At 35.8% G+C, this 14077-nt stretch overlaps 1 protein-coding gene across 10 annotated transcripts in view; it reads right to left on the bottom strand.

Annotated features, from left to right (window-relative positions):
• CACNA2D1 (calcium voltage-gated channel auxiliary subunit alpha2delta 1) overlaps window positions 1-14077 on the bottom strand; it is a 405950-nt gene that overhangs the window by 110368 nt on the left and 281505 nt on the right. For all 10 annotated transcript variants that reach the window (XR_005817136.1, XM_040548370.1, XM_040548379.1 and 7 more), the window contains exon 7: window positions 10854-10985. Coding sequence is in view for 9 of the 10 variants with exons in the window: in XM_040548370.1 (XP_040404304.1) it covers window positions 10854-10985 (132 nt within the window). In the remaining variant the exon portion in view is untranslated. The remainder of the gene's footprint in view (window positions 1-10853; window positions 10986-14077) is intronic.

The raw sequence follows: 14077 nt of genomic DNA, 5'->3' as shown, positions 1-14077 counted from the left end.
TTGAGCTACAATCAAACTTTTCCAAATTTTGAACTAGAATTTGACTGCATTTCATCTGTGTGACAGAAGACAATATGAGAAATAATCCAGTTACATTTTTCTGCAAAATCCGAAAGCTACAAAAGTATGCTGACATAATAACATCTGACATGTGAGCACATAATTTCCTTGAGGTTGACACCAATTGCCTTGACAGAATATGCTCCGTAATCAGGCTCTTTAGACCAATTATAACGTGACAAATCTTTCAGAAAAATGAAGTGGCAAACTTGAACTTGCAAAGAACCACCAAGCAACAAAACTTGTCATGCCTGAAATTTTTCCTTTTATTTCTAAAAGTAGTAAAATGTCTTTATAACAATATTATTATTTTCCCTTCCCTTCCCTTCCTCTTTGGAGAGAACACTCAAAACTTCTGCTTGAGACAGAGTAAAATGAAGTCTCAGGACTCTACTAAGTCTTGTTCTACCTTGTTTTTCGGTAGCTTTCTGGATTGCCACAAAGTTCAAACTGACCCTTTCTGGCTCTATCTATATTAGTATGTTGAATAGCCCAATGGCAGGGCAGACATTCACCCAGACTCTGCCATTCCTTCTGGAGATTCCTGTGAGTGATCACATTTACAGTTTTTCATTCGGGATGACAGAATGAGTGACAAACACAATAGCTAAATTTTGCTGCTTCTTTTTAATTTGCTTGGCTCTTTCAGTCTGAACAGTCTTGGAAAGACAGTCAACAGTTTCCCAGAGGTTTAGAGAAGGTCTTTAAAAGCATTATTTCTTACTATGCCATTAAAACAGCTTTTCCTGTGCCACGTATCAATATTTTTCCCCACTTAATATATTACCTTCTTTTGAGATAAATTTAACAAGTACCTACAAGCTTAAGTTTCCATTTGAGGGAAATTTACTGGATTTATTCTGTGGCTGCATAATTTTTCATCACATAATTAGTGGTTACTGCATCGTGCAAACACAAATTAGGAAATATAACGTTTACCAGGGAAAGTAGCTCTACTAATTTTTATGTTTTCTACAAATGCAATCCAGTAGTAAGTCTCTGCATGGCTAAACATAAATAAGGACTCGGCTCTTAGTGTCTAAAATTTCATTCACACCAAGGAAGTGCTGAAATCCCACTTCAACCTCGAGAATTAACACAACTAAATTATTCATTCATTTTAACCTCTCTCTGGATTAGCACTTAATTTTAGATGGCTTGAATGGGCTCACATCTATTCACTGGTTTTGGTGATGTTCTGAGTATTTAAGGATTTTATTGAAATTGCTATCACTAGGAAACTGAAATCCCCTTAAGACACTTGATCTCCCACAATCTATTTTTAATTTACTTCAATTTCATTTTTTATCAATTTTTAGAGATGATAAAGTCTCTCTATGCAAAAAATAAGTAATTATGGATTTATAATTATATCAAAAATAATTAGAAGGGATGTTGACAACTCAAAAAATAAAAATAAATTAAAAAAAAACAAACAAACATGCATTGCCTTGGTCCATGTACAGAACACCTTACAAAACCATTTGGGGAAACTGGCTTGGGTCTTACTGTCTAAAGCCTCATGTATAAAAGTGAAAGCAAACATGAAATACACAAAAAGATTATTAGACATTTTCCTAAAAAAAATTAAGATCAGTGATCTTCAGATTTACATGTTGATCTATATAGCCTATTGTTTAAAACGTGCATTTTAAACAGATGCCTTAGAATCTGGCTCACAGAACATCTTGAAGAGATCACATTTGGTGTACTTCATTGTTGCATAGTAATATTTTTGAACTACGTCAACACTACCCAATTCTCTGGTGCATACATTAGTCTTTATTCATCCTTTGATGATTTTCTTGTTTGGCATATGGTTAATTTGATATTTTATAAATTATTCATTGGATTTGATATCCTTCCTATTTCTGCTGTTTGCATTATGGATGTTGTAGGTCTGGCTATATTTCAAGCATGAGTAAGGCATGTTTTTCTGTTATTTCCGCACACATAGTGGAAATCCTCAGTTTTGTTGATTATATACAAAACCAATTCATGCAGTACAGAAGTTGTCCTGGGGTGAAGCCTAAATGAAAGTATTGCTCAAGGGAGATCCTGACTGCATCTGCCCATTTCTAACTCATTTGATGATTATGGCATGTGTGGGGAAAACAAAGAGGCACGGGAGAGTGTCATGGACTTTCTCTGAAGTCCTAATGAATGAGACCTCAGTTACATCCACCCTGTTCTACTGTTTAGCTATGCATGCACAAGAAGCAAAGAGGCACAGATGAATTATTAACAGCTTTACATCCCTGTAACATATTTGGGGAAAAGCTAAAAATTGATAGTAAGACAGGTAACAAATGCCAATTATCAAATCCCAGACAGCATTATATTATTCTGATTCAAACTTTATTTTCCTTTCCACCTCAGAGGGTACTAGGTAGTAAACGTTAATACAGCTTTTACTGGGTTAGGCAAACAAGTATTTGTTAAAGGTGAATTTTACAAAGCTGTCTCTCAGGAAAACATTCATATGGATATTCAAAACATCCATGAATACAGACCACTCAGTTCCCTGTGCCAGATTCAGTGAAGACTTCCAATGATGGAACAAAGTTTGCTGTGCAACCTACAGCTCTTAGCTTCATTTCATATTCCCTCTCATCTTTTAGTGAGTTCATGTGAACAAAAGTGCATTCAGCTAGGTGATAGCCCACACTGGCTGGGAAATGTGGTATTCCTTAGCTTACTACTCAGAAAAATGTCGTGTGAATTTTGGTGTGGCAGCAGCACCTTTGCAGAATTACTCTGTTATTTTTCAGTAAAATGTGAAAAGTTATGCAACATGGTAGCTAAAAGTAAAATGTAGCCATAAGTTTAATAATCCCTAACATTAATCATCGTATAGTGCTTTGCACCAGTATACTTAAGACTCAAGATACTTCTGTCAGAATGATGACTTGAAAGAATAACTGATTAGTACTATTCCCCCCAAAAACAGATCCTTCCTCACCAATTCCACACTAGAACAGAAGATGTTCAGACAAGACTGAATACGGTTACTTACTTCTTAACTATTTTATTCGGACACTGACTTAAAATTGCCAAGAGCTAAAATTGTTTTCAGGTAAAACCTACCTAACAAAGAAAGCTCTGTGCAATGTCCTCTGCAACTTTTATAGTATCATCACCATACAGAAAAAAAGAGAATAATCATCTCACAGAGGTTTTTCAGAATGTATTGACCATATGTTTATGAACAATACTCGGCTGTGTTTCATTCCCAATCAGTCCAGCAGTGAGTTTTACATGGGAACAGGCCATATGTAACCAAATCCATGGTTTTATTCATCCCAAGATGCCAAAAACAAACAAATAAACAAAAAACAATAAAGTGATCTGAACCTATGAAACATGAGTACTTCAGTCTGCAACTTAAAATTAGCTCCTCAGGTGTCTGTGTTATCTCAGTTTGCAGGCAATTATTTCTGCCCTTGAATGTATAGACTGAATTTCATCCTCCATAAATGTATTACTCACCCAAAGGGAGCTGAAGCATCCTTAAAGCTTGAGAAGATTTACAGAAGCACCAAGATAGCATTTTTCTAGGGCAAATTCTGGAGATTTCAAATTGTATTATAAAAACAGAGATGGCATGAACTTCAGCATGAAGTTATGGTGGACCGCTGGCTTCAGTGTTGATTAATTCCCCAGAAATAACACATTAGCCTGTAACTGGGTGGATTTGCTCACACAACCACAATATTCAGCACTTCAGTTTTGAAAAATAACCATCTTGCAAGATTTTCCATATCAAGAGTACAGCTAGAACAAAATTATGCCAGCCCATGTCTTCTCCTCCTAGATGTCAAGAAAAAAGGAAGCGAATAATGCTCAAAGATGCTTTTTACAGTGCAAAAAGCAGAATTATCCAACCTACACACTAAATGTGCTAATTGATTATTTATAAGCTGCATTACTGGGGAAGCTGTTTTTTTTTTTTTTTTTGGTGGTGGTGGGTTTTTGTTTGTTTATTTGTTTTTTAAAAAGTCTGAAAAACTCTGAAGGCTCCTTTAAATGTTGAATTGTTAACAGGAACTGTCAGCTATAAAATATGAAGCCTTTTGAAAAAAAAAGTGAAGTTCTTAGTTTTTCAAGGCTTTTTGATTCATTTTGTATGGATTTTTTAGGCTTTCTAGTCTCTTAGTATCTGCTTCAGTAATGACTTTCTTTGGAGAGTTCAATATCATAGCTGCAACACTATTGCTTGCCATTAATGGTTAACACAAGAGCAGCTGTGCACAGCAAGTCCTTCATTTGGAGAGATACCACTTTATTTTATTAGAAATTGATTTTCAAACCTGTTGCATTATTAATTTGTCTAAGAAGGGAAAGCTTCAGCAGCAGTGAGACCTGCTTCGTTAACATCTGGAGATTTATTTTATTTTTTATTAAGAGGAAAAGACAATGCTAGCTCTCCTCTATCCATATATTTAATCCAAGAATTTTAAGACTTTAGGAGCAAAAATACTTTTTTCTGGAAAATCAACTGGAAAATCAAAATATCGTAGTAAAACACTGGCATGAGCAATGTAAACAGACTTTTCTCTACCTAATTAAAGTTCTTAACATATCATACTAATTAGATAGATAAACAAAGTAAGACTAAAACCAAGGCTAATCTGTGATAAAAAGGGAGAGAACTGTACAGTTCTGATCACTGTACTCTCCAGCAGTGATATAAACATCGTGACATGACTAACACACCTGCCAATGTTTAGACAATGCTATGAGTTTAAATCTGAGTTGATGAATGTAATAGTACACTGAGTCTAAAAAGAACTTGGCTTCTATATCTGGTTTGATTTCCTAACCTTCAGAGAATCACTGAGAAAGCCATGTTATCTCTCTATGCCTATTTCTTTTATATGCAAAATGAGGACAATGATATTTTTAGTACTTTTAGACCATGCTTTGAGACCTGAGAAAGATGAAAAGAAATGTTATAGAAAAGCTAGGTTTTACTAAACTAGTATAGCATTTAAATAAGCTGTAATGGGCTATCAACTTGAGAAAAACAAGTGAAAACAGCTTAAAAATAAAGATGTTTTGGCATGCAGTTCATAGAGAATGAAGGATTTAGTGTATAGTGATAAATAAAATAGAGGTGAGAACTATTTGCTTTTTCATCTAACAAATTATTTTGAGGAGGGAGAAGTTTAAAATATCTGAAGCAAGTTGAAGGTTGTGTTGTTGCCCATCAGAGGGTGTTTGGAGGATGAAAATTAGTATGCAGTATAGCACAGGAAAATCTAGAGAGTTTTCAGAACAAAAAGCCCCCCAGAATAGGATAGAAGAACTATGTACTATAGATGAAAGAAAACATGGTGCCGTCCATCCAAAGAGACTGTCAGCATGAGCTGTTCCTTCAGTCATGCTGTGGGGTTGTCTGAAAGAACATAAATAAAACTCTCACTTGTCTGTTTACCAGTACAGACATAACTTTAAAGCTGGTGGAGCAGGTGAGCTTAAGAAACATCTGTATACACGATTAAGACATGCTCAGATATCTTAAAGAATTGGCACACTCAGTGTCAAAATTGCAATCTCATTATCTATTCATTTAGCTAGGGATTTGAACTCTACTAATACTTCCCAACTTGAATTCAATACTTTTCAGGGAAATAGAGTGCTATCTCCACAAATGACAGGACTACCAACATCTCAAAATGCTGCTGCATGTCTAGTTCACCTGGAAGTATGTAAAAGAGTAGGTCTCCTTAGGAAATACTATTTTTCTTCATGAGTATGAAGCTCCTAACATTCACTTAAGAAGTTGATATTGTAGCAGTTTTTACTACTGGCTTTCCTGTAGTTATATGAACCTGGGCAAAGTAAAAACAAAACTCTCTTCTGTTCATTTCCTTACCTCTCCCTCCTTCCTTCTATAACATGGGCAATGTCAAACAAGGATGAAAAATATATGTCTGGGATTTGTGATAAAAGAAAGGCCACAGAGCTGCAGGCTGGAGGCTGCTTTCTCCTCTTTGAAAAACAAACAAACAAACAAACAAACAAAGAAGTCACAGAGCTATGCAGCATTTGAGGACAGTGGATGTTGCCAGATGTACTGTTTTGGGAGCAAGTTTTAAATTTAAGTTCCCATAGCCCCCCATGTTAAATTTCAAGATGGAAGAGGGAAGATCTGGAACATTTGGTAACAGAACAGTACCTCTTTTTCAGTTTTATTTTTGCTACCAATTGTCTCAACTGTTCTGATCTGATCTTGACCAGCTATGGCACGTGGCCATTTTCACTGCACTGCAGACCAAATACTGCCACAATGAGTCTAGATCCAACAATTCTTCTTAAAGGATACTGAATCTATTTACGGATTGTCATGGAAGTGTTATTGCTAAATAAAACCCACTAGCTGGAATCTGAGACTACTCATTTCATTAATAACTTCTCCAGTATTACACTGTGGCAAATACTACTTACTATACTTCCCTGAGAGAGCTGAGTTGGCATTACTGACACAACAGTTTTTCATTAGTAAACATTCATCAAAATTGAGAGTGTGTTTTTATTCTAGTTACATTTTGCAGTCAAACTTTCTTAAGTGTATTTATTGCTATAACTATAAAGCCTCTTATGTCATATTTAGCTGCCAATAAATGTCTGCTGTCCGCAGTCCAAAACAAAATACACCCTTTATTAAGGATCTTCGTCTTACAAAACAAAATAAATAGAGAGAGGTGAGATAGTGATTAATAGTAGTGTTTTTTAAAATTTGCTAAATTAGTAATTACTGCAGTGAAAATAATATGCTTCCCACTGCAGTATTTTAATGAAACATTGATTAACAATTATAATCCCCATTAGCTCTATCATTAAGAAGGATTTCAAGATTAAAAGAGGAAGTGATTGGTTTGCACCTACATCTCCAAGAAGCTTGCCAAAAAATTGATAGTAAATTGTTCTTTTGGAAAGCTGCTTTCTAAGACTTAGCAATAAAATTAACTGGATAGATGCCTGAGAAAATTTAAGGAATTTAATATCTGTAAAACCATATTAAACTACTTTAATTAAATTAATTTATTTTTGTGTAACAGACTTGTCCACAGCTCTGTGCTTAATTATAAATAAATCTGCAGTCTGATCTATATTAACGGACCTTCCTGTCTACATGAAGTCAATGAAGTTCTACATGTGCAAGCCCACAGGGAATGGTTTCAAGATAAAAAAGTTAATTTTTTTCATGAGCTACTGCCACTGAAGAAAAATCAATTATAAAAAAAAAAAAAAAAGGCGTATATTATGTCCTGCTTTGCTTGAGCAGGAGGCTTGGAACAGGTGACCTCCAGAGCCCCTTCCAACCTCACAGCCTCAACTTTTCTGTGATTCTGTGAATATTCTCACTTAGCTTTACTCTTTAAAAAGTTCTAATACATTCTGTATTAGAAGGTCCATATCTGTTGAATGAGATTTATCCTTCCAAAATATTCATCAATTTAATCTATTTTATGAAAGTGCATGCAATATCTTATCATCTGGGATTACTTTATTTCATCCGTTTTTTAAAGCATTCTAGAAATGGAAGTTTTGGATTTGGAAATACCATATTGTGATGCCTCCAATTTTATGTCTTTGCAAGTTCTATTTGGATTGAAATGAATTAGTAATTTCAATGATCGTGTTAAAATGCTGCCAGATTACTGCATTTCTCTTCACAAATACGTTGCCACTGAAACTAATGAAAACAATGATACTAAGTACCCTCACTATTCTTTAAATTTTTTTAAGGCAAGACACAGTTTGTCAAATAATTTCAAGAAGGAGAAGCTTAGTATGAGGAAACTCCATTAAACTAACTAAAGGCCTGACTGATAGAGGTGAAAAATTAAGTTTGAGGCCCATAGAGATATCCTGAATCTGTGGCTCTTCTCTACAATTTCTGTCTTGGTTTTCAAGAATGAGAGCTGTACTGAGGATATTCTAGGGAAAAAGTTAATAAACAAAATGAAGCAAGTAATCTATTAATCTCTAAAGACAGAAGTCTACCTCTATGTAGTCTCTAATATTTCTGTTGGCATATCTTGTGAGGTAAAGACAGGAAGTTGCTGTACAGTTAGTTTCCTTTTACACCCAGCACTGGCTCTGCTATCATTGCAAATGTCATCATATATTTGTTTTTATACAATCTTTGTAATACTTACCTTTCTTCTCGTTCTTCTAATCTTTGGACTGATTACATCATAATATTAGAGGAGGTGAATACTTTGGTACCATTACTTCCTTGATCTGCTTCTGTTAGCTATTTTACATAAAATGGAGATCCCTATTCTACTGTATCTAATTACTCTTGTATCTAAACCTAATACCATTGATTATAAAGAAGAAGGTCTGAAAAAAGGAATTGGTCTAAATGTTGTGTGTCTCAGCTTAGGTCACAGACAGAAGGAAAATGATTTGACACCTTGATAGAGAGAAATATTCTGAAGAGTCAGACAAAGCACAGCTGAAAATTATACAAGATCATGTATGGGATGCTAGAGGAGTCTATAATAGTACCAACAATGGAATACAGGTAGGAAACAACAGGATACATGCAACAAAAAATATTTTTTATAGTATTTATAAAGTATTTCACACACTATCCAACCATGAATATGATCCCTTAATGCTGCTGCTTACTATGGTGACAAGGACTGCCTCAGAGCCTACTGAGGGCAGAAGTGAGGTGCCATCTAGCCCATTACTCAAGGAAATGGGATACTATCAGATAAAAACATTAGCTCAAGAAACCTGTGATAGAGGAATTGCTCTACAGCTTAGAGGTACCAAAGATTGTCTGTTTTTAGGAGAAACAGGACTGCACAGATATACCTCAGCTAATAATAAGCAGATTTAGCTATGCATTTTAATTTTGTTTTTTGATAATTCCAAATTCTTTCACAAATATCATTGCTATGGAGAAACTCATCTCTTTGCAGAAGGCTTACCTAAGGCCAACATAATGAAGCAATGTTTGACGATTTGTAATATAATTTTCAAAAATCGAATCTGAAAGGTATCCCTTCCAATATATGAAGCGTGATTCCATTTTTCAGAACATTTGTGTGTGTTAGATAGGTCTCTGCAAACTGAGTTCACAAAAAGAGAGAGATGGGCACATTTGCACCTGATTAAAAATATAAAAAACAAAGAGCTTATCAATTTGAGCTATAAATGGAAGGAAATGGGAAGAAGATGCACAGAACAACACATGTACAACTTACGGACTGCCAGATTGCTCCAGATTACTCTGTGTGTGTGTAAAATTTAGGGATAAGGGAATTACCAGGGATTTATGAATTTATCTTCTGCCAGGACTAGACAGCTAATAAATACATAGGCATGTGGCTAAGGACTAAGCAGGAGGTGCAAGGTTCTGAGTTTTATACTTAATATAAATCTGTATTTAATGGAGTATATACAAATACCACATCCACCTGCAAAATAAGGAAAACAAGTTTGTCCCATCTTATAGAGGCGCTCTAAGAAATATTATATAAAGATTCTGAGTCTCCTGTGTTGTGAAGAATCTGAAGTGGAGAGGTTAGCTAGACATAAGAATATATTTTTCTATACATAATATAATTTTGCACTTGAAAATGAATTTCCCAGAGGTTGTCACAGAGATGTATTTAAGAAACATTTCTTTTTCAGCACTTGGAAAACACCATTATATGATAAGTGGTGATAAACACACTACTAATAGATCTGAAAAGCACTGAAACAGAACCCTTGGAAATAAAGAAATATGAAATTAGCATTTTCAATATTATCTTTTCTTCAACGTCTCACTGTATTTATTTCATCAGTATCTAGCCTGGCAAAACAAACAGGATTCAAGTGCTGTGATATATTCCTTCCTGCAAAATAGCCTGAGGCAGTTTCTCTGCCAATGCTAGCAGTTGTGTTAATGATACAGTAACAGCTTCACTCTCAGAAGCAGCAACAATCCTGTTTAACAGAAGAGAAAGGATCTCAAAGTTCTTCCTTAACCAGTTGTAGGCAAAAAAATTAAGACACTATACACAATTATCTTACGTGTAGTGGACACAGTATTCTGTCATTGGCAACAGCATCTAAAAAGAACAGTAGTAGCACAGCAAGCCTTGCCATAAAACAAGGTTTTCCATTATCTAGTACACATCAAATATCAAATTAAGGTTACAGATTATATAAATTTGGTAAAATATACACCTATTTATATTAATTTCTGTTATCCACTAATGGGATTCTTTGACAGGTGAAACAGATGCTAGTTGAAATAACCAAGTTGTATTCATTGGCCTTAGCTCCAAAAGTAAAAACATACCTGTCAGAGATCATAGACTCTGCAGGACATAAGCATGGTGCAGTTGTACTTTCACTGACTTTAACCATAGGATTATCTGTATTGTCAGGCACTTTTAAAAACAAGACAGGTACAAATCTCATTGGCAAATGTTTAACAGATTCTTTACACACCACACAGAAAGCAATATAAAAACAAAACAAAACAAAACAAAAAAAAACAAACATAATTGAACTGTTCTGTTTTTCAAAGGACACCATCTTCTATTCCTCTTCCTGTGAAAAATACAATTACTTACATATTTCATCCACAGTTTCCTCCCCCTCATACTAGCTTTATGCCAGAACAAGTTCACAGTCATTGAGTTATTTCTGATATACAGAAAACCCACCTATGTAATAAAGTCATCTTTAGCTACCTTTTATCTCTTCTAAACAATTCAGATATTTCTTTAAGGCAGTATGTGAGATTGTACAGTTCTTTAGGAGAGTTCAGTTACCTGGGTAATACCTAGCGAGGCCAGTTGCACTACCAAAGACCTGCCATAGTAAAGTGGGGTCTTCTTCCCTGTTCCGCTTGAACACATCATCCAACGCAGCAGTCCAGTTGAGTTCATTTAACACGATTGTTGCTGTCAAAGATAAAACGTATTTGGAGTTACAAAGTTACATCTTAACACAAGTTGCAGTGACTGCAAAAAGCAAACTAAACTGTTATGGAAAGTAACAACATTTCATTTAACTAATCAACAATTTATATGTAAAGAAACACATTGCTCTTGCTTGGGAATTTTCTTTAAGTTCCTCACATTCTCTTCTTCCCATTGCATTATCTGTATGCAGTAACTGTTGATTTATTCATACAATCAGTATCTTCTAAAAATACTTGGGTTCTGAGATGTTACTCTAGACGCACTTCCCAGTTATAGAAATGTAAATGCAGGCATATAAAGTTGATGTTTTTATTAATCACAGCACAGTACAATATGAAAGACTAGAATGATGTCAACAAAACTAGGTGAGTATTTTAGAAAAGCTAACAAAGATTTCCCTTTCCAAATTGATGCCCCAGGGGGATTCTACAGGAAAAAGACAACAATGAGTATTTGAGTTAAAATATTAAGGTGGGACCCACATGCACTCATTACTGCATGCTAACATGATCTTCATGTTTATAGATGTGATCATTTACAGAATGATCAGCAGTGTGAACATTAATATTTATAAGGTGGGTCAGTTCCACAATGAATTTAAAATACAAGGAAATTCACATTTTTAAGCATGATCAGCTAAACACTAAGCGGTTACACAGAAATTTATATTCACAAAGTTGTCCTGTACTGATGTTTGTTTTAATGAAAAATATATATATTTCTATTTCTATTTCTATTTCTAATATATTAATGTTCTACACCTTTGTGATAAATGCTGGGAGACACTCTAAAATGGTATTACGTGATATAGATAAATAATCTCTTTCACCATCATTTAATCAGCTCTAAATATCTCATTATTTTCTCCCCCAGATATTTTATTCATGTTAGGCAATAGCTGACATTCATTTTTTTTAAAAAGAGCATGGTGTTTTTTCAGCTGGGGCTCTATTTCCTTCCTCTGTGATGCTTAATGGCATCTAAGTAACACCTAGATTAGCAAGCCAAGAATGTAAAGAGAACTAGATAGGAAAATAAAGCAAACAAACAAACAAAAACAACCAACCAACCAACCTAACAAACAGAAACATTTGAAAACAACTGAAGATGTAGATATAAATCCTAAGAGAGGCAAGACTGTAATTTAGATCCTGCTTACACTACGGTATTGCACACAAGAAAGAAACTTTACGTTCTCTTGCAAACGGGCAAGTCAAGTTGAAAGAAAAATAGTTCACATTTAAGACAGATGAGTGGTATCACAGTACAAAATTATATACGTAGGTTTATATTCTAACCCCTTAATACCATGAAAATAGAAACAATAAAAATAAGGAGAGGTTAAAAGTTAAAAGTTGACAGTTTGAAACAGTTTGAAAATTAGGTTGTTACAGGTACTACGGAAATGAGATTGTAACATTAAATTTTATAGGCTTGTTTTTAAAGGTTAAGGAGGAAATTGCTACACCATGTGTTTTGCAGAAAGGTTTATGTGTTTTTGAGAGGATTTTTAAAGTAATATTACTATTTCAAAGTACAGCTTCTTATAGAAATATCAAATTAAATGTCCAACCCTTGACGTTCCCTGTAAAGAATAAACTTTATAGTGTGTACCTGTCTCTTTGTAAAGTAGGTAATTATAAAAATATATGCTTATTTGAGAAAGAGGAATAATTCCCTGCAGTACCACGAGAAGTTCATTTTCATTTTAAAATGTTTACTGTTCCATCACCTGTTTTAGAACCAGTTTGATCTACTGTCGAATTAACCATTATATGCACTCTTTCTAAATTCCTTCTAAGCTTGACTTTGTTTCAGATCTTACTTCCAGAAGCAGCTCCATGAAGTCATTAGAAGCTCTGCCATTTATTTACTCAGACAAGAATTTCCTTTCACACTTGATGTTTGTGTTCTTCATGTTACAATTTTCTCATTTGATTTACGGAGTACTTGGCCCAGTGGAAGCCTATGCCAATGGTTCCTAGCGGCATTCAGGGCATTGGAGCATAGGGCACTTACTTTAGGCACATCAGAGATGATAACTCTTATTTCATCTCTGTCTGACAAAGCATTTAGATTTCAGTGTCCTCCACAGATTCCCCAGACCCAAAATAACATTAACCAATGCGTGCACCCTCAGTAAGTCTGAAGACAACACCAAGTTGGGGGGAAGTGTTGATCTTCCAGAGGGTAGGAAGGCAATGAAGAGAGACCTGGACAGGATGGGTCGATGGGCAGAGGCCAATGGATGAGGTTCAACATGGCCAAGTGCCGCGTCCTGCACTTTGGTCACAACAACCCCATGCAGCACTACAGGCTTGGGGCAGAGTGGCTCAAAAGCTGTGCAGAGGAAAAGGATCTGGGGGTGCTGATTGATGCTCACCTGAACATGACCCAGCAGTGTGCCCAGGTGGCCAAGAAGGCCAACGGCATCCTGGCTTGTATCAGGAATAGTGTAGCCAGCAGGACAAGGGAGGTGATCGTCCCCCTGTACTCAGCACTTGTGAGGCCACACCTCAAGTTCTGTGTTCAGTTTTGGGCCCCTCACTACAGGAAGGACATCGAGGCCCTGGATCATGTCCAGAGAAGGGCTATGAAGCTGGTGAAGTGCCTGGAACACAGGTCCTGTCAGAAGCGGCTGTAAGAACTGGGGTTGCTTAGTCTGGAGAAGAGGAGGCTCAGGGGAGACCTTATTGTTCTCTACAACTACCTGAAGGAAGCTGTGGGGAGCTGGGGGTTGGCCTCTTCTCACAGACAACTAGCGATAGGACTAGAGGGAATGGCCTCAAATTGCACCAGGGGAGGTTTAGGTTAGAAAACAGGAGACATTTCTTCTCAGAAATAGTCATCAGGCATTGGAATGGGTTGCCCAGGGAGGTGGTGGAGTCACCGTCCCTGGGGGTGTTCAAGGAAAGGTTGGACGTGGTGCTTAGGGACAGGGTTTAGTGGGTGACATTGGTGGTAGGGGGATGGTTGGACCGGATGATCTTGAACGTCTTTTCCAGACTAAACAATTCAATGATTCTGTTCTATGATTCTAACTTAAAATTGCTGCAGCCTTTATCCTCAAA

This window comes from Cygnus olor, chromosome 1, assembly GCF_009769625.2.
Source record: "Cygnus olor isolate bCygOlo1 chromosome 1, bCygOlo1.pri.v2, whole genome shotgun sequence".
Lineage (NCBI taxonomy): Eukaryota > Metazoa > Chordata > Aves > Anseriformes > Anatidae > Cygnus > Cygnus olor.
The sequence above is the reverse complement of the archived record's forward strand: the minus strand, read 5'-3'. Positions and strand labels throughout refer to the sequence as shown.